The 18,675-nt window shown below is 36.1% G+C and overlaps 2 protein-coding genes and 1 non-coding gene across 3 annotated transcripts; 2 read left to right on the top strand and 1 right to left on the bottom strand.

Annotated features, from left to right (window-relative positions):
- The first annotated feature begins 1,606 nt into the window (after nucleotides 1-1,606).
- On the top strand, nucleotides 1,607-5,861 carry LOC133862013 (cytochrome c). Its single transcript, XM_062297847.1, has 3 exons — nucleotides 1,607-1,840; nucleotides 4,106-4,239; nucleotides 5,467-5,861. Exons 1-3 carry the CDS (start codon nucleotides 1,729-1,731, stop codon nucleotides 5,560-5,562), a joined length of 342 nt encoding a protein of 113 aa, XP_062153831.1. The 5' UTR covers nucleotides 1,607-1,728; the 3' UTR covers nucleotides 5,563-5,861.
- LOC133862155 (small nucleolar RNA snoR135) lies at nucleotides 3,722-3,868 on the top strand. The gene has a single exon (XR_009899175.1). It is a non-coding gene; the product is annotated as a small nucleolar RNA snoR135 (small nucleolar RNA).
- Nucleotides 5,862-9,264: 3,403 nt separating the features above from the next.
- Nucleotides 9,265-13,566, bottom strand: LOC133862014 (NAC domain-containing protein 82-like). Its single transcript, XM_062297848.1, has 5 exons — nucleotides 13,409-13,566; nucleotides 12,331-12,736; nucleotides 11,957-12,231; nucleotides 10,261-10,698; nucleotides 9,265-9,703 (listed from the first exon to the last, which is right to left on the bottom strand). The coding sequence occupies exons 2-5, from the start codon at nucleotides 12,488-12,490 to the stop codon at nucleotides 9,566-9,568; spliced, it is 1,011 nt and encodes a 336-aa protein (XP_062153832.1). The 5' UTR covers nucleotides 12,491-12,736; nucleotides 13,409-13,566; the 3' UTR covers nucleotides 9,265-9,565.
- Between the last annotated feature and the right edge of the window lie 5,109 nt (nucleotides 13,567-18,675).

Below are 18,675 nucleotides of genomic sequence, written 5' to 3' on the forward strand. Positions count from 1 at the left end.
TCAGAATTTAGTAGTCTCCAAAAATCTTTAATTTCATCTCATTGAGTTATATATGACAAAATTTGAACTAGTTAAAACAATGATCATATTTTTTTTAATCCAAATCTAAGAAGAAGATCCTTATACAGTGAGACACACTTTACATTAACGTTTTTTTTCACCTTTTAGAGAGAGAAAGTCCCGGTTTTTAGAGAGAGAAAGCCTTTGGTGATTAGTGTTTCTCGCCGGGGGAGGGAGGTTTTGCTTCCCTCCTCTGGGTTGTTTTGATCCTCCTAGGGAGCTAGGAGGCTTTTGCCCCTCCGTGGTTTTACCACTGGAGCGTGGATTTTCTTCTCCTTGCCTTTAGGGCAGGGAGTCTGTTCCTCCCGGACTCGTTTCCGGTGGAGGTTTCGTCTCCTTACCCTTATGGGTAGTGGAGTTGTTGTTTTGGTTTTGTTGTTTTTTCTTTTCCTTGTGTTCTAACAGGAAGGCTTCTTGTCTTTAGCGTTGGTTTTGGGGTTCGGCCGCCATTCTTATGTCTCCGGTGGAGTTCTGGTTTGAGCCGCAGTAGTTTCCTTTTTCAAGATTTCAGATCTACGTTTCTCTTCCGGTTCTTTCAAGATACGCGCTTCCTAGCCGTGATCACCGGCGTCTTCTGGACCGGCCATATCCAGCCGATGGCCTTGCCGTTCTTTCTTGCCGGTGCGTGGTCTGCATGTGGGGGGATCTCTCTTCCGTGATTGGCTCATGTGGATCTCGCCATCTTGTCAGGTCATGGTTGGCAGTGATCGATGGTTGGAGATGTTTGTTTTCGCTGCTGGGGAGACTCCTATGACGGCGCATGTTGTTCACGCGCCGCCTCCGGTGGCGGTGTGGCTTCTTCCAGCAATGGGGACAGTGTTGCTTCTTGTTGTGTTGTGTTTGTTTGTGTATTCCCTTGTTGTCTGTGTGTTTTACAGTGTCTTTGTAGTGCACAAATATTTGCTGGACTTATTTGTAGTGTGGAGCTTTAAGGGGTGTTCATGTAATATTTGTGTATTATTTAGACAACTGCTTTATCAGATTTATTTCTGACTTGGATGTAGGGGTGTCTTGTACTCCTCATTCTATCTTTGTAATGCTGTTTTAGCAATGGAAGGAGCACATACTTCTTTGTTCAAAAAATAAAAAATAAAAAAAATCCTTATACAGTGTATTTAGGTAGGAGCAATGATAAGAATCATCTTTTTATTCTTTTAAAATTGATGTATTTTTTAAAATTATCATTAAATTAAAATCTAATAATAATTTATCACAAATTTATTTAATAATTTTAAAAATTACATTAATTTTTTTAAAAAAAATAATAATTTATAGCATTACTCGTTTCCGCGTAGCATTACTCTTACTTGCACAATTGGCATAAGTCACGGGGACAAAATTAGAAGAAAAAGAAAAAAAGACTGGGCCACTGGAAACTCGCCACGTGCTTAAAAAAAAAAGGTTGGGTGCTTCGAATTTTCTTTTGCAATTCAAAGAAAGACAACAAGGCAGCGGCCCGTGGCACACCACGTTCCCTCTTCTCGAATATTCTTCCGCATTCGTGCTTCCTAGAAATTTCAGCGTCTCGGCCCAAACGACCGTTTATTCCCAAAAGCCTTTTCTCTCGCTCGCTAGCTTGCTAGCTCTAAAGTTATATCAGCAGACTTTCTCGTCCTCTGCAAAGAAAGAAAAAAAGACAAAAAAAAGAAGAAGCGAAACGGTAGACAAATGGCGTCGTTCGCTGAAGCTCCTCCTGGCGATCCAAAGGTAGGAGAGAAGATCTTCAAGACCAAGTGCGCTCAGTGCCACACCGTCGACAAAGGCGCCGGTCACAAGCAAGGTAACTCTATCATCTCTCTCTCTCTCCCTTTACCCCTCTGTGTTTATTTTCTAATTTCTTTTGTGATTTTAGAGGTATATATATCTTGACTGTGTTTGATTGGATTGTGATGTGTTTGGATCTGATGGATTCGGGACTCGTTTCTCTTAGCTTTTAAGTACATGCTTTTTTTAAAAAAAAAATTAAAATTTTTTGTTTATCGCTATTTGTGACGTGTTTGGATCTGATATGTTTTAGGCCTATTTCGATTTAGGTGAAAGAATTTGCTCAGATCTGACTTTTTTTTGGTCTTATAATATCTCAGAGAGGAAGAAAAATAAAGAAAAGAAAAGAATTCTGAAAAATTAATTGACTGAGCCGAATTACTGAACTAGGTTTGCTGGATTTTAAAATATAATTTTACCCTTTCTTTTCTATTCATTTCTCATATGCTAAAAGGATTATACGTGATTTCAAATTTTGTACCTTGTTTTTGTCTGGATTATGATTTTTCGCACTGAGACGCATTAGAAGCTGAAATCAATATTGCGTTCTTCTGGTTTTGAAAATCATAATTTCTTTTTTCTAAATTTTTGTAAGATTTAAGAGAATTTGGCATTGCAATTATGTCTCAGCAACTTATTATTTTACTCGTTGTAGAGAATTATGATTTTGTTTCAGAACTCGCTATCATTGCTCTTCAATATATATATATATATATATATATATATATATATATGAACACATTTGTTTTGGTAACAGGAGGTTGTTATAGAGGTTATAGATTATTTTTCCATCTTTACTGCTATGTGGCATAAGGTTGGTGTTCTTTTAATGATAAATTTACTTATACAAAAAGGTGTTTGCCGAAGGCTTCTTATCGTTTAGCTTGATATTTTTGGTTTATAAGAACCAAGACTGCCAGGATGTTACATTATTTGTGTTTTTGATCAGGATGAATCCAAGATGTTTATCTAGGGAACTGCATATGATTCTAAAATAAAATCTAAAATTATATATTTCTGACAATTATTTTTACTAAATTTTCAAGTTCTTACACAAAAGTATTCTTTATGTGGGTCTATTAAATTACAATATAACTCAAAAACACATTTAAAAATACATGTTGGTCAATTTTAAGTTCATATGTAAGAAAGAAAAAAAGATAGACAGAAAAAATACTCGATGCTCCTTTAATGAATAACAGTTATCAATTATTATATCCGTAAATCTTTCAGTAATTTCCTTTTCGTTGACAACCAGATAATCTTGAAGAAAATTCATCCTCCATTTTATTTCAAAGTCTTGTCTTGCCTTCTCATTAAATTTATTATTTAACTCTTGCAATTATCACTCCATTTACTGTTTCTTCATATTTCATTAACTACAAAATTTACTTTTTGAACAAAAACTGCAGTTTGTTTCAACTGAAACCCCATAATTGAAAATTCTAAAAAATGGAAAAATATCATTATTTTACTTATAATTATTAAGAAAATTCTAATTGAAGCTTTACTTACCTTTTTCCTTTTTTCTTTTTTTCCTGAGCAATTGAAGCTTTACTTGTTTTATTATTTTACTCTTTAATTGATTTAGGGTAATAATATAATAAAAGTTTGGTCTTACACGTGGTGATTTTATAATTTTTATTTAATGTGAGTACTACACATCATCCTTTATGTGATTATTTATTTATTTTTTATCATTATTTGTTGAAAACAAAGTTTAAATTATTTTGAATGAAAACAATGCTTTCAATTGTTTTGAAATAAATTCTGTTTTGGGTGATCAAAATCTTTGTGGGAACCCCTCCCCTCCCCCTGCATGTAGTGCCGTCCCTGTTTCTGATGATGTGGGTATTTCGGCCAACAAACGTTCCATTCTGGAGATTCTCACTCAAGTAGAGCAGGGATTGTGTGTATCGGTGTTGTGCTACGATCAGTGCACTCTGTTTCCGAAAGAGTTCCCTGCGAGATTGATATGGAGAAGATGGGCAGTTGTGTTTCCTCTCATCCATTGATATTCTCAACAATCATCTTCCCCACATCTCTTTTTCTCCTTGCATTTATTACTTATCAAGAAAAAAGATTCTCACTCAAGAATTTGCATGCTGGGACAACCCATTATTTCTCTTGAAGAAGGGCTTTCTAGTTTATTTATCAGTTAAAAGATAATATGCTTTAGAAATTTTTGCGTTTTCTGTTTCTTTTTCAACTCTCCTTTTCCTCCTTTTTTTTCTTGTTTAAAGTTTTGGTCTTATCTACATGAACTCAATGAAATTTTCAGGGCCCAATCTGAATGGCCTCTTTGGAAGGCAGTCTGGTACTACAGCTGGGTACTCTTACTCCACTGCTAACAAGAACATGGCTGTGAATTGGGAGGAAAAGACGTTGTATGATTACTTGCTGAACCCCAAGAAGGTATGAAAAGATAAATCTAGGCCACTACCATCACATAGAGAATGCAGTGATCTAGTCTGGTGGTATTTTTTTGATGTTTTTCTGCTTTTAATATGAATTTAGTTAACACTCCCTCAATCCCATTTTGTTGGTCCTTTATTCCCTTTTGCGATGCCTCAAACTATCATCTATTTTGAAAATTCGATGGATGCAATTTTGTTAACTTTTCTAATTTACCCTTTATTTGACTTGAAAAGGAAACAACCCTTGTAAATTTTTTTTTGTATGAGTTTAAGGTAAGAAGGATAGTTTGGGAAACTTATTTAAAAAATAATGCATCAAGTGATGTCTCCTAAAAAATTGGGTTTTTTAAACAGGACGAACATATTGCATGCAGAGAGTATTAAATTTTGCCTTGTGGCATGGGATAGGTTAGGACTCACAGGAACATTTTAGTCGGTCCGATATGGTTTCTAGAAATACAAAAGAGGCACTGCTATGATGATACAGTGGATTGATTTTAATCAAATACAGTGATAGTGCAAAACTAGGATTTGTTATAAAAAATTGCAAATCTAGTTAGCTCATGTGACAACTAATTTTTGTGCAAATAATCAAACAAACACATCACATATTTATTACGACTCTTTCTGCTAAGCTTTTCTGAAGTGAATGAAGTAAAGACTTGTTGTAGATCAGTTCAAGGGGAAGTAATAGGATAAATACATGTACATAGATGGGAGATTGAATAGGTGTGGAATTGAAGTATCATGTTTTATTCAAAGGTTCAAGGATAAGCATTGTGTGTTTTTGAATTACTTGTAAACTGAAATAAGGGGCATTCCCTGAATTGGCCCCACTGGAAGTGGGGTCTTGGGAGTAGTTTGGATACGATCCTACCATTGAGGAACTATGCACTGTCAAGACTTGAATCAGTGTGCTTGTGCTTGTGCTTGTTGTGCTTGGCAGTAGAGACTTCTACAATTGCACTAAATATCGCACCGATGCTTCTACTGTGCAGTGACCCTTATTATTAGTAGAATGGGCTTACAGAGAACCTTAAATGTTTACTAATTCAGAGTTGAATTTTGTGCGCGTGTGCGGCTGTGCATCGGTGGATAGGGTCAAATATTTCTTTGGATTCTTTAGATTAGACAAGAATACTTTTATGCCTCTGTTTCTACAACAAATATTTTTGAGTCGTACGTTTTTCAATTTTCACTCCTGATTTTTTGTTTGTTTGTGCAGTACATTCCTGGGACTAAGATGGTATTCCCCGGACTGAAGAAGCCACAGGACCGTGCCGACCTTATTGCATATTTGAAGCAATCTACTGCATCCTAAGTACTTATCCATACTTGTAGTTCCCCAATTCCATTTTGCAGTTGTTTGAGATTATTTCTCACCGTGCGGATGAAGAACTATTTTTTACCAATAAATTAGGCCAACTAGGTCTGCAATGCTGTTCTGTTAATTGATCATTGCATCTCATCAAGAGGTTGCCGTAATTGGCAAATGCAACATCCAATTCAATTAGCCGTTTGTGACTACTATCTCATGAATATTGGGGGTGGAGGAACAGTTTGGTCATGATTATTTTTGTTAGCTTCTTGATGATAAAATCCCCACATGTTTCACTACTAGTTTCTGTTTGTTCTTTTGCCTTGCAACTGAAAAAGGTTATATTTTCACATGAGCATTTTGCAGTTGAGAAAAGGTGACGATTTACAATTGCATGATTTAGAAAAGTAAAACAACGGGCACTTCACCCTCCTGATTGTTTATAATCGTTGGTTGCTGGGTGAATTACATTCTACTTTTGAAACTGGTGATCAAAAAGTGTACTTTACGCCCTTTTCTTCTCCTATTGAGCTAATCCAAAACTGAAGGATCAATTTTTTACCCCCAAAGACCTAGGGGTGAAAATGCAAAAGTGATTATTAGTGATTCTGCTTTCGCAAAATGAGTTTCATACTTTTAGGTATTCATATTTGTTATTATTCGCGTACGAAGTAATAAGCATTTTGGATTATTATATATATATATATATAAATTAAATAATGTGATTATTGATATACATGCAAGTTTAAATAAATTAAAAATTTTTTTAATACACAATTAACAATTATCTGTTACAGATTAATTAGAATTTGAATTATCATAAATAAAGAAATATAAATGAATCTAATAAGGTATGATGTTAAGATGATAGTGAAAAAACTTTAACATAAACTTATCTCATTAAAAAACACATTTTAGTAAATTTAATTAAATATATATATATATAATATATATTACATATAAAGGGCATGCGAATGCAATTAAAACAAGGAATAATTGCACCGTTGGTCCTTGTAGTATGCCATAATTATTTTTCACTCCCTATCGTTTAAAAAGTGCATGGGAAGTCCTTGTGGTTAGCAATAATTACAAATTGATCATTGGAATTAAATTCCGTTAAAAATTTTAACAGGTTTCGTCAAATGTCATATCAGCGCCATGTGTCGCCAATAAGATGGCGACACGTGTCCATCTTAATAAAAAAATATAAATTTATTAAAAAATAAATAAATAATCTTAATTTTTATTTTTTTTTTATTTAAAAAAAAAAAAAAATGGAAACCCTCAAGGGGGTGATTGGGCCACCTCTGGCTTCAATTTTTTTTTTTTTTTTTTTTTTAAAAAAATATGTATATTTTTTTATTTTTTTATTAAGATAACACGTGTCGCTATCTTATTGGCGACATGTTGCGCTAACTTGGCATTTGACAGAATATGTTAAAATTTTTAACGAAATTTGACTCTAGGGATTGATTTGTAATTATTACTAACCACAAGAACCTCTTATGAACTTTTTAAACCATAGGAAGCGATAAATAATTATGGCATACCACAGGGACCAACAGTGCAATTATCCCTTAAAATAAACCCCGATTACAATTCTCACCAACAATGTAAGATACCTGAATCAAAAAAATAAAAAATAAGGAAAACTACAATTTACCCCCACGATGTTTACACCAATTTGCAATTTCGGTGCCAATGTTTAGATTGCTTCAATTGCACCCAAGAAAGTTGTAAAAATTTGCAATCCACCCCTTCCGTCCAATTGTTCCGTCAGATGAGACGGAAATGCACCCATGTGCGCGGCACGTGGCTGCCAGTAAAGAAACCGGACGAAAATACCCTTAAAAAAAAGTTGTTTATTTCTAAAACTAAAACCTGTTTATTTCACGTAGGAGTAGACGATGACCTGTCTCTTTGCAATCTCGAGCTGGGCCTTGCCGTCAGAGAAGGCGGAGGTAAGCACCTCCATAATCTTATAAAGAGAAATGCTAGCACTTCAACAATAACAAAACAGTGACTAGGTGACTTGGTGATTGGGTCCATGGCGCAGTACATACCGGCACTGGAGTATTACAGTGATGGGAAATTGCCATTGGTGTCCACGATCACAGACAAAGCACAAGCACTCTCCATGGCTGAGGGGAATAAGCAAAGATACAAACCTTAGAAGCAAAACAGTAACAGGTCCAACAATAACAAAACAGTAGCAGGTGCAGGTTCATGTTTTTGCGACGACCGCTGGACAATCTTAATCTCTCTCTCTCTCTCTCTCTCTCTCTCTCTCTCTCTCTCTCTCTCTCTCTTACCCTTCACCGACCAGGTTGTGCCTGACTTAATATCCCTGTGTATGACCGAAGGATTCCCCTAGTGAAGAAACTGGACCTCCCGGGCGATTTGCATGCGTTTGGGCCACGTCGGCAGTGCGGCGAAAACGTGAAGCAAGTCGTGTAGAGAGCCGTTGGGCATGAGTTCCATGACAAGATCCATTGACCATCTTTTATGGTAAGCTATAAATTAGAGTGAAATGATGGGTGGCAGTTTACTAGCACATAAAATTTCAGATGTCAATAGATTAACGTGGTTAAAGGCCTCCAAGAAAGCTTTTATATCTTCTATATTTTATGATTTCTTTACAAAAATTAGTCATCCTTGGAGTCATCCATGAAATCAGGAAGCTTACAATAACTAAGTCATGGTTTCGATAGCCACCATACTCCTTCAGATTGTCAACACCCAACCACTCTGTTCTCCCCTGTTCTACACAACATAAACAGAGGAGGAGAGAGAATACCTTGGTTACAACAATGCTATCTTTGCTCTTGCTCCTTACGGATAATATTGGCGCGACGTCGCTGATAAAAGACTTGTACTCACAATCTATAAATGCCATGAGACACATGTCACGTTTTTTCTCCTTACTGGTGGGACTGAAAAGAAAGTGTGGTTTCTCCACATTGGAAATCCTGGAAGCTGTCTGTTTTATGGAAACACCATGTCATCAATGGCAAAACCCGACAGTTCCTGTCCTCCATACCTTCGACTATTATATGAATGTTTAATTATAAACATAGACACAGATTTTCAGAAAGGGCCAGTATATGCGTATATTACTATATTCCCTAATAACAGGGACATCCAACGAGCTTCTCGACGACGACTACGAGCTTCATGTTCGAGGGGATGGCCAAAAAGCGGCAGAGACCAAACCTATCCTGTCTTCCAGTCATTCCTCCACGTCACCGCTGAGCTAGACAACTCGGAAGAGATGGTGAACCTGTTAGAGAGAATGGGATGCCATTGAAGAAGCTCAAGCTTCTGCGGCCGGATGACACGAAAACACAAAACTAGTTCTAAACATAAAATAAACAAAGAGAGGAGGACGGCTATGAGGAGGGACACGTGTCTCAAGTTCATATCCTACGGTTTGGGAAAGCCTAAAGTGTTTATATGATTTTTTTTTGGAGTTTTTTTTGGACAAAACTGTGCCGTTTGAATAAGGGCATTTTTGTCCACCTCTATCTAAAACAGGCACATGCTGAGCGCATGTGTGCATTTCCGTCTCATCAAACGGAGCAATTGGACGGAAGGGGTGAATTGCAAATTTTTGCAATTTTCTTGGGTGCAATTAAAGCAATCTAAACATTGGCACCAAAATTGCAAATTAGTGAAAACATCAGGGGGTAAATTGTAGTTTTCCCCAAAAAATAAAAAACAATTTAAGATTCCATAATTCCATTTATGTCCTTGTGGGCTACAGCAGCTATTAGAAATGGAGTCGAAAATTCTAATTCTATTCACAAAAGATAATGAAATACAAACAACGTACTCACCCTTATTGAAGGGATACAAAGTGAGAAAAATAAAAAATCCAAGGAACCAATATTCTTTAGAAATGAGAAGTTTCAATCTGAACAAATTTCTGACCGTAGCTGGGTATTGGAGCAATTACGGCACGAAACAATCATACATGTTTAACACCACTTCAGTTTTTCTATACCACTTACTCCAGATCACTTAAATTTAAATATTGGTCCAAATCGTAATCATCTTCACCCGGTCTGGTTGGGTGGCCCAGGTATCCCAAGTCTTTGTGAATATCATGTGTGCCTTTAGCTTTTCCATGATCATGACCGACCTCCTGCAAAATCCATAAACCAGTTACACATTAGTAAAGATTAGGACTTAAAGAAAAAAAAAGAAAAAAAATCTGTAAGTTAAACCTACAACACAGATAGTTGAATGGGAACAAGTATGTGGTACACCACTTAGCCTGAACCGTGGAAGGAACAGTATAGATTTTTTTTTTAAGCTAAGAAATATTCTACAATTGTTTTAATAGAAGCTAGACTGATACAGTGGTCAAGTCAAATGATATATAATTGGCTGGTTTGCTCAAAATTTTGTCATCTAATCATGAATAACTTTAACATTACTTTCCAAATTGCCTTTCAAAACAGGCAAAGAAAGGAAAGGAGTAGAATGAAATTAGCATACTCTATCATACTCTATCATATGCATTATGCATTTTGGATCCAGCTATCAAGATCGCAGTTCCCTTTTAAATTTTGGTAACTCTAAAATTTAATGCAACTGAATATGAGATAACTGAACAATGTGCAAAGCTTTGGGTCAGTTCGAAAGGCCACTAGACCATGAACACATTAGTAAGAAAAAATGGTAAAGAAGGTTACACACCTTATTCATGTCATCTTCAATTGAAATCAAAGTGTTGTCTTCCGTAAAGGATGCAAGCAGTAAAGGAATATCATCGCAATTATTAGCAAGCGCTTCTAGAAGAATATCACCATCGGCATCACCCGAAGCTTGATTAACAACATCATGACTGCAAACTGTTGTAAGCCCCTCACAGTGGGCTGGCACAGTTTGAGATAAGCATGAGAACGACCCCAAAACTGAGCCACCCAAAAGCAAGGTGTCAATAGCAACTGAACTGCTATGGTTATGAGGCAGTGCATAAGTTGGGGTAGACAAACCAGTAGATGGACCAGCTTTTACACAGTCAACTTCCTCATCATCATCCCAATCTTCCTCCTTAAATGGTGCTCCGTATTGAGCACCATTTTTTGGGCCTACACCTTCCTTTTGGAATATCTTACAAAGAACATATGCGTTCTGCAAGACCAAAAAAAAATAAAATTATTATGATGAATTCAAATCTACAGGCACCAGAACACCATCAACTGGTTTATATGCAGGAAAACAAATGGAAATAGCATATAGAACATGAACAAAAGGGCCAGTTCATCAAAATATTAAAAACCTAACTAATACACGTTACAACCCTCTATCCCATTTTATTTATCCATCTTGCTAAACCCAACCATTTAAAAACATGAAATTATTTCTGTGGCGGCTTCATCCTCATCAGATGCAGCGGACCGAGCGATCGAAGTTCAGTGCGTGTTTTTTTAGAATGCAAGGCATTAGTACAAAATTATTGATTTGTATCCTGAACAAAAAAGAGTTTTCAGAATTACCCTCGAAAAGCTTCCAAATTTTGAAGGACAGCCTTTTAAAGGAAACTTTGGAAAGTAACATAACTGTATACAGTCACTTTAGAAAGTAGCAAAAATGAAACATCTACAGATTGGAAATATTGTCAATAATATGGATCAAGAAAGTAACGCATAACTAAGTTGTGTTTGACGATTTTTTATTTTTATTTTTATAAGTAATTGAGCCCAAAGAGAGGGAGAAAGACAGATTCGAAGGCGTGGTCACTAGCTAATTGAGCTACCCCTTGGGATTAAGTTTGACAAAATATTCAATTAGCAAGAAGCATTTAAAGTAGAGATAATGGTTGTCAAGTTGCTGTGCTATGTTTCTAAAGCATTCACAATGTATGAGATGGATGATGCATGCAAAAAGACTATAGCTGTGTAAATATACGGGACAAAAACAGACTGTATTACCTATATTTGCAGCATTTCCAAACAAATTGGGAAAATATTTTCCATTTTATAATATGACCGACATGTTCATCGACAAAAAGTAACTTTCAAGCAATGCAAACACCAGAGGTAGAAAGTATATTTTTTTTCTTCACCAATTTTGAGATTTTTCCATATATTCAAACACAAGAAAATTCAATTCAAATGAAAAAAAAAAAATCCAATAATTTTGGGTTGAACTGACAGGTATCCCCCCTAAACAAACGTATGCGTAAGCTCTGATTTCTGAAACACGCTTAAAAGTACCAAGTATGACGGAAATTTCTGTATATAAATAATAATTTTTCAAAACAATTAAAGTCCCTTTCAGAAAGTTTTTACCAGGGAATCAGCTTATACAAAATGATACATCAAACAACAAAGCTTTTGATTCTACAGGAATAGCATCATACCAAAGATGACAAATAACTACGCATTACCTGAACAACTCCTTTTTCTTCCAGATTTTTATCAAGTCTGTATTCATGCATAACCCAATCAGTTCGTTCACCTTGTGGCGCTCTTCCTCTGTGAAAAATCAAAGTTTTTATAGACCCCACCAACTCTTTATTATAATGAACATGTCTATCCTTTCCGGTGGTTTTCCAGTACCCAAATTCAGTTGCACGATTCATTCTGGCCCCACGTGAATACTTCTTCTCCACAGGGCAAAAGAAGTACCATTTCAGATCCCCACCTTCCAAAAGAGATTTATCTGATGAAGGAAAAAGCACGCTTTACTAAGAAACACAAAGAAAGAGCACAATGTACTAATCATGCAAACAAAAGAATGTATGTAACACTTCTTATGTACCTGGAAGGTCCCAAGGAGCAACCTTGTAAATATCAACCTCTGCAATGGCTTCAAAACAAAGCCTTTCCCCCCTTACTTTCCTCTTTAAATAGTACATAACCAGCTCAACATCAGTGGGGTGAAATCGGAATCCAGGAGCTAGGAGCGATGCTTTCCCCATCAAGAAATTTAAAACAATACCAAACGCTACTGTTTGCCACAAATAAAAATTCTAACTTCTACTGTAGAATGCAAATGAGAATTATGCTTCCCGCAAAAACAAAAAAGCAATCAGTCAAGTCCAGTGCCGAAACAAGATCTTCCACGACCACCGGAGCCTTCCCCTATTCATGAAACTAATATCGCACCGAGCAAGTGACCAGTGCTTCTCGTTGAGGTCAAAAGACATTTGGTGCACAATGATTACCTGTTACCAACATTATTAGGCACACAACCCAACAAAACTCAGAACTCAAAAACAAACCGCAGACTAAAGAAGAACATAAACTAACCAACCAACCAATCAAATTTATAACTCTTTTTTTCAAATGCGAAAGGACTGTATATAGTGGATTGCCAAAACAACCTGAAACAACGTCTCAAAACCCAATATAAGAATCGAAATTAACTGTGAAACAACGCTTCAAAACTTAAAAACCCAAAATAAGAATCCGTAAATGAAGTGAAAAGATAAAGAAGCATTACATCTTTCACTAGATCAAACCAAACCCAAACAATATGAACATGCAAGAGGCACATAAATCAGATAACTACTCACATAATACCACCTCCGCTCCAAAGAATAGAAAACAATTTCTTTCTTTCCATATTCTGATCAAATCAAATCGAACCCAGATGAACCAATCAAAATTCCGTTACTTTTAATCGCATAAACCCAATAAGCCTAAAAAGAAAAAGAAAAAACAAAAACCCTAGAAAACTCTAGCATGCGAAATAAGATGACAATCAAACTGGGAAACCAAAAGGCCCTAGAGACAACAATAAACATCAAAACGAAAATCCTAAAACCTAAGAGATACCAAAAGCAAATAATACAAAACAAAGAGAGAGAGAGAGAGAGAAACCCTAGAGATGGTACCTGAAGCGAGGAACAGGCTCAAGCCACAGAAGAGAGATTGTGGATTGTGGGAGTGAAAGACAATTTTGATGTCTTGTACTGTGAGAATTCAAAGAAAGAGGGAGGAGGCTCAAGGCTGTGTGCCCGGTTGTGTGGGGTCGGGTCTTCAATCTAATCTAATTCGTTCGGAAGCTCACTGGAAATTCACTCTCATTTGATCGGTCAGCTTTCATTTAATTGGTCAGCTTACGTCACATGGGTGGGGTTTTTTTTTAGACGTATATGAGTTGAAGCTTTTGCCAGTTGGTAAAGAAGAAATCTCGGATCCTGTTCACACTACTTTTGGAGATTTTGTAAATCCATCTAATATTTCCATTTTACGGGAAAATTATTAGATCGAGTAATTATTAAGAGAGATTAATTGATTATTTAATGACCATTGAAGGAAAAATATGTATTTGATTTGGAAAAGTAGAAAGATAAACTTTGCATTGAACTTATTCATTCTAATCTTGTGTACAAAAACCATTTCTATCTTGTCTCGTTCCTAACAAAACTTTTATTTGATCTAATTTCAACATAATAGCATCTTCATTTCGGATAATTGACTCATGGATTCATATCCTACCTTTTTTGATAGTGTTCTGAAAACAAAAAAGAAAAGGAAAACATGAGAATAATAGAAAAAACACATGTCATTTGACTCATTTTCGGTTTGATGTTAACTTGTCACAGCCCTATGCACCCCAAACCCCCACCCCCAAAGAAAAAGACAAAAGGCAAAACAAAAAAAAACCACATCAAAACCCTAAGAAAAGGTGTTAACTCTCTAGAAAATAGAGAGAGAAGTTCTAAGGAAAGTTATTTTCGACTTCATTTGTCAAGGAGACAAGTTCTCTGTCTCTCGAAACTGGAATTAAAGTCCAATTGTTTAAGCTAAGGTCTTTGACTCTTAGTTAAGGAGAGTTGTTTTCAACTTGATTTGCCAAGTTCTCACTGTCTGTCGAAGTTGAAATTAAAGACCGATTGTTTAAGCTATAGTCTTTGACTGTTGGTTGAACTGTTGAAGTAAGACTGTAAATGCGTTTATTAGAAGAGAAATGATTCTCGTACACAAAACTTACAACAACGATACAACAGGCTTACGTGGAAAGTGATTTTTTATTATTTTTGTTTTTTCTTTTCTTTTCTTTTGGGTTTGAAAACTGGTTGGAGGGGATTGAAATTTTCATTTCCCCTCCAACGCAGCTCTCTCTCTCTCTCTCTCTCTCTCTCTCTCTCTCTCTCTCTCTCTCTCTCTCTCTCTCTCTCCAACTACCGTTGCCGCCGCTAGTCTTCCCCTTCCCGGCGCCGCTTCACTGGCGGTCGGTCTCCTCCGTCCGAAACCGCCGCTGTTCTCCCGCTCGCTCGCTCACTCACCGGTCGTGACCGACCCTCTCGGCGGTCGGCTTCTGTCTTGGTGGTCGGCCACCCTCCACCGGGCCATCCTTCACCGGCGTTCTGTTTCCGGCGGATTTGGCGGCCGGATCTGTATCCGTCGACGCTAAAAAAGGTACTCGTTGTCACTGGCAGATCTCCCACTTTGCCTTTGTGGGCTGTGAGTTTCTATCAATATTACTATTTTTTAGTTTTATCTTCTCTATTGAATTTTTTGTTCATTTGTTGATCATCGAGTTTGGCTGTTTTGCTATTGTGGGGTTGTCTTGTTTTTGATTCATTATAAGTTTGATGACCTTTCAACTCTTTCACTTCTTTTTATATCTCCTTTGCTGGAGCTTATTCGCTTGCGTGATTGGGACAGAGAAAAAATAAATAAGGATTTATCAATGAAAATTTTATCAATAGGAGGTGGTGTTGGAAATAGATGTTGTTTCTAGTTTCAAAAGCCTTTTCGAAATGAAACTTTAGAATCTCTTTTAGTATAGTTTGTATCTTTGATTGAAAGAACAATTGCAATGTAAGCATCTTAAGCAGACTAAACTAGTATCAGCCATATTTCTCCGGACTAACCAAAATACCTTTTGTGCTACAGGAATAGCCACTCCAATACTCCATCAATGAAATATTGATTCTTTCTTTCTCTTATTCTTTACAAAAAAAAAAAAAAAAAACCTCTGCAAAATAATATTTAAATAAAACAGAGAGTAGAATAGATAATTGTTGGAGTGTGTATAGAAAAACATTTTCTAACATAGAAATTTGTATTTTTTTCACTTGGTATTTTAGCTATTGGAGATGCTCTTAACATGTTCTCAATCTTTGATTTCTGTTTGTGGTAGTCCATTTATATCCCTGTTTTTTTTTTTCCTTTTTGTTTTGTTTTGTCTCAGTTTACTAACTTAGAATGCAAGAAATCAAATTGCAATGAGCTAGAAGATTACCATTTCTTTTTATGCCGTGTTTTTACCCTTTTTTGATCTCATCTTTTCTATTTAGCTCTTGACTTTCTTTTGTATTGATGTTTTAAGGCACTGAGTTAATAGTGAAGAAAGTTTAAAAGCGTTTAGCTAATAGTTTTGCGGAAACTTTTATCTGATTCTGATTTATCTGCAATCAATCAACTAGTTGTTCTCTCTTAAAGGTAGGTACTGCTTCTTGCAAGTTTGTGATTTTTTGTTGGTAAATACATATACAATGACCATTGATGAGGATTGGGATGCTTTATAATTATGGCTTAATTATTTGGCTATGTATCTCGACTTGAAAATTTTTATGGTGGATCTTCATGAAATTGCTTTATTTGGTGATAGAAGAGGATTTCCATGCCTCTTTCCAACCAAAGAAAGGAACATAAATTTCGGTAAAGAAAAACAATTCTACAGATCAACTGATGCAAGGACTTGGTTCTTCTTTTTCTCCACCAAACTTAAATGATTTTATTTTTTTCGTTTATCATGCTCTAAGGGCTATTGGTTTTAGGTTGGTAAATTCATCATTTTGCCTAAACTTGCCCTTGTGCAGTGAGTGTAGTGGGGCTGGTCAACAAGTGAAATCCTGTGAACCAATCTTGAGGTCCAAAGGATGAGCTGTGAGCTGTGCTTAGCACAAGCAAGCAAAGCTCATAAGCCTTTATTGCTAAATGAGCCTTAGCCAACTTAATTGGGGGTGGTTCCTTTCCTCTCTTTTTCTATCTTTCATTGTTAGTTCCTGGTTGTCATCTTAAATGTGCACACTTCCTTGAGACCATTAGAGTGACGTTTTGGATGTAATAAATTTTACATATTTTGACTGCAATCAAGGACAGTTGACATGTGGCTCATGTTCCTACTGTGTAAGTTTTTTTTTTTCCCGGATTCTGAGTATCAACCCATTGTCTTAGGATAATTATCTGAAGGCTCAACATTAGTACTTGTGTTCTCTCGGTCTGAGATTTTCTTTCCAATCTTATATACAACCTTGACTGCTTGTATCATTAACAGATATCAGTATGCAGATGTGCGTTCTTATATTTGTGGGAACAAATGGTGAGACTTACTACAACACAGTTGCTCTGGTTTCTTGTGTGCAAAACTTCCCAAAAAGTCGGGGTCCTGTGGTCGGAATTCTAAAGGGCTTTGTTGGATTGGGTGGCGCAATTTTGACTCAGATATATGCAATGATTCATTCCCCTGATCATGCATCTCTGATATTCATGGTTGCAGTTGGTCCAGCAATGATATTCATGTGTGAGCCACAGAAACAAGAACTTGACAGACTTCAGCAGGATTCTAGTGAATGTATATTTGATGCTGAATGTATATATATTTGTATAGTTAAGTCGCAGAATGTATATTTTATGTACAATTTGATGGGCATTTTGAGCTCTAGTGTATGGATTGAAGGCAGAATTTTTTCCCAAGTTGCTTGGTATCTTTTAAGTGAATTTGGTTTTGTCTACTGATGCAAAGCCCAGGTTAAAGTGGACTCCAGAACTTCATCAAAGATTTGTTGAAGTTCTGGAGTAAATCAACTTGGAGGGCCAGACAATGAGTCTAGAAGCTGGTTCCCAAGGGATCAAGATTCTGCAAGAAAGGAAAGATGCTGGTGCATTTGGTATCCAGAAAAACCCATAAGAAACTCTTTAACTCCATGTGAATGTATATTTGATGCTGAATGCATATATATTTGTATAGTTAAGTCGCAGCTGAATCACAGCAATATGTAGCCAGGATTGGCAAGCATTCTGCCATTTTTGGATTGTACTAACAATTACTGATTTCTATGGGGAAAAAAAAAATAAAAATTGATATTAGTGGTTCATTTGATTGTTGTGGAATATAAAGGCCGAGTAGTTTTCTGCCATATATTCTGCGTGCAAACACATTGTGGTTGAGAATATTGTACCTGTAGCTTCTGATCATATACTATTTTTATGCATTTTGTTTGAAAAAAAGTATTTGTTCGTTATGAAGAGGGTGTTTTTAGAGGTGTTGAAAAACATGAATATTTGTTACATTTTTTTCACCCAACAATGCAAGCCACACAGACATGCCTAACCATCAACCAACAACTGAAAGGCTAAAAACCAAACAGCCTAAAACAACAACAAACACACCAAGGTTCTGAACACTCAAACTGCTACAAGCAGCACATCGACAGACTAAACTACAACTTGAGTGAGCGATACTGCAATTCTACAACTTGCTGCAACTCTAGAGCCAGTTTGGTGCCATCTTGCTTGACATTGGCTTCAAGGATGGGTCATCTAAAACCTTGGCGAGTGAGCGGTACTGCAATTTTACACTTTCGGTATAGTCCAATGTCTTGACTACCTACCTGTATAACAAAAGCAAATTCAATTTTTATTATATTAGATTCGAATGAACAATTCACTTGTTTTCTTTCTTTTTGTTTAGATTATTCATTAATTCAAAGACACTATTAGCTCAAATCATGGGTTAAAAATCAACAATCAAAGCAATCCTAGCCTGAGCCAAATACATACTGCTTAATTGAAAGGAAATAAATTTACTCGAGATAATTACCAAAAAAATAAAAAACTGATGAAAATGATACAAATTAGAAAATTTTAACAGAAAACAAGCTAGAACAAATTTGCATAGAAAAATCTGGGTTCTGAAAGGCTTCCACATCTACAAAATCAGATTTTATTCTTTTTTGTTTTTTTCTGGAACAGACAACGGATTAATACTTTTGTTTTGACAAGGCTACAGAATTGGTTCTAAAAACTAAGGTACAAAAAGTCTCTAACCAAGGGCAGTAAAGACTAAAATGCATATCATAACATACAAGGAACAAGAACTCCATAATATCCAAATGATTCCAATTTGTTTTCCGCAACATTTGAT

Source organism: Alnus glutinosa, chromosome 2 (assembly GCF_958979055.1).
Source record: "Alnus glutinosa chromosome 2, dhAlnGlut1.1, whole genome shotgun sequence".
Taxonomy (NCBI): Eukaryota; Viridiplantae; Streptophyta; class Magnoliopsida; order Fagales; family Betulaceae; genus Alnus; species Alnus glutinosa.

Bases quoted from the DNA above. Each gene is read 5' to 3' on its own strand.
- LOC133862013 (XM_062297847.1), top strand. From the start codon at position 1,729: ATGGCGTCGTTCGCTGAAGCTCCTCCTGGCGATCCAAAGGTAGGAGAG. The intron at 1,841-4,105 runs GTAACTCTATCA...TGAAATTTTCAG, and splicing joins AGGCGCCGGTCACAAGCAAG to GGCCCAATCTGAATGGCCTC. The intron at 4,240-5,466 runs GTATGAAAAGAT...TTGTTTGTGCAG, and splicing joins ACTTGCTGAACCCCAAGAAG to TACATTCCTGGGACTAAGAT.
- LOC133862014 (XM_062297848.1), bottom strand. From the start codon at position 12,490: ATGGGGAAAGCATCGCTCCTAGCTCCTGGATTCCGATTTCACCCCACT. The intron at 12,232-12,330 runs GTACATAAGAAG...TTCCTTCATCAG, and splicing joins TGCTCCTTGGGACCTTCCAG to ATAAATCTCTTTTGGAAGGT. The intron at 9,704-10,260 runs GTGTGTAACCTT...TGGATTTTGCAG, and splicing joins TTGAAGATGACATGAATAAG to GAGGTCGGTCATGATCATGG.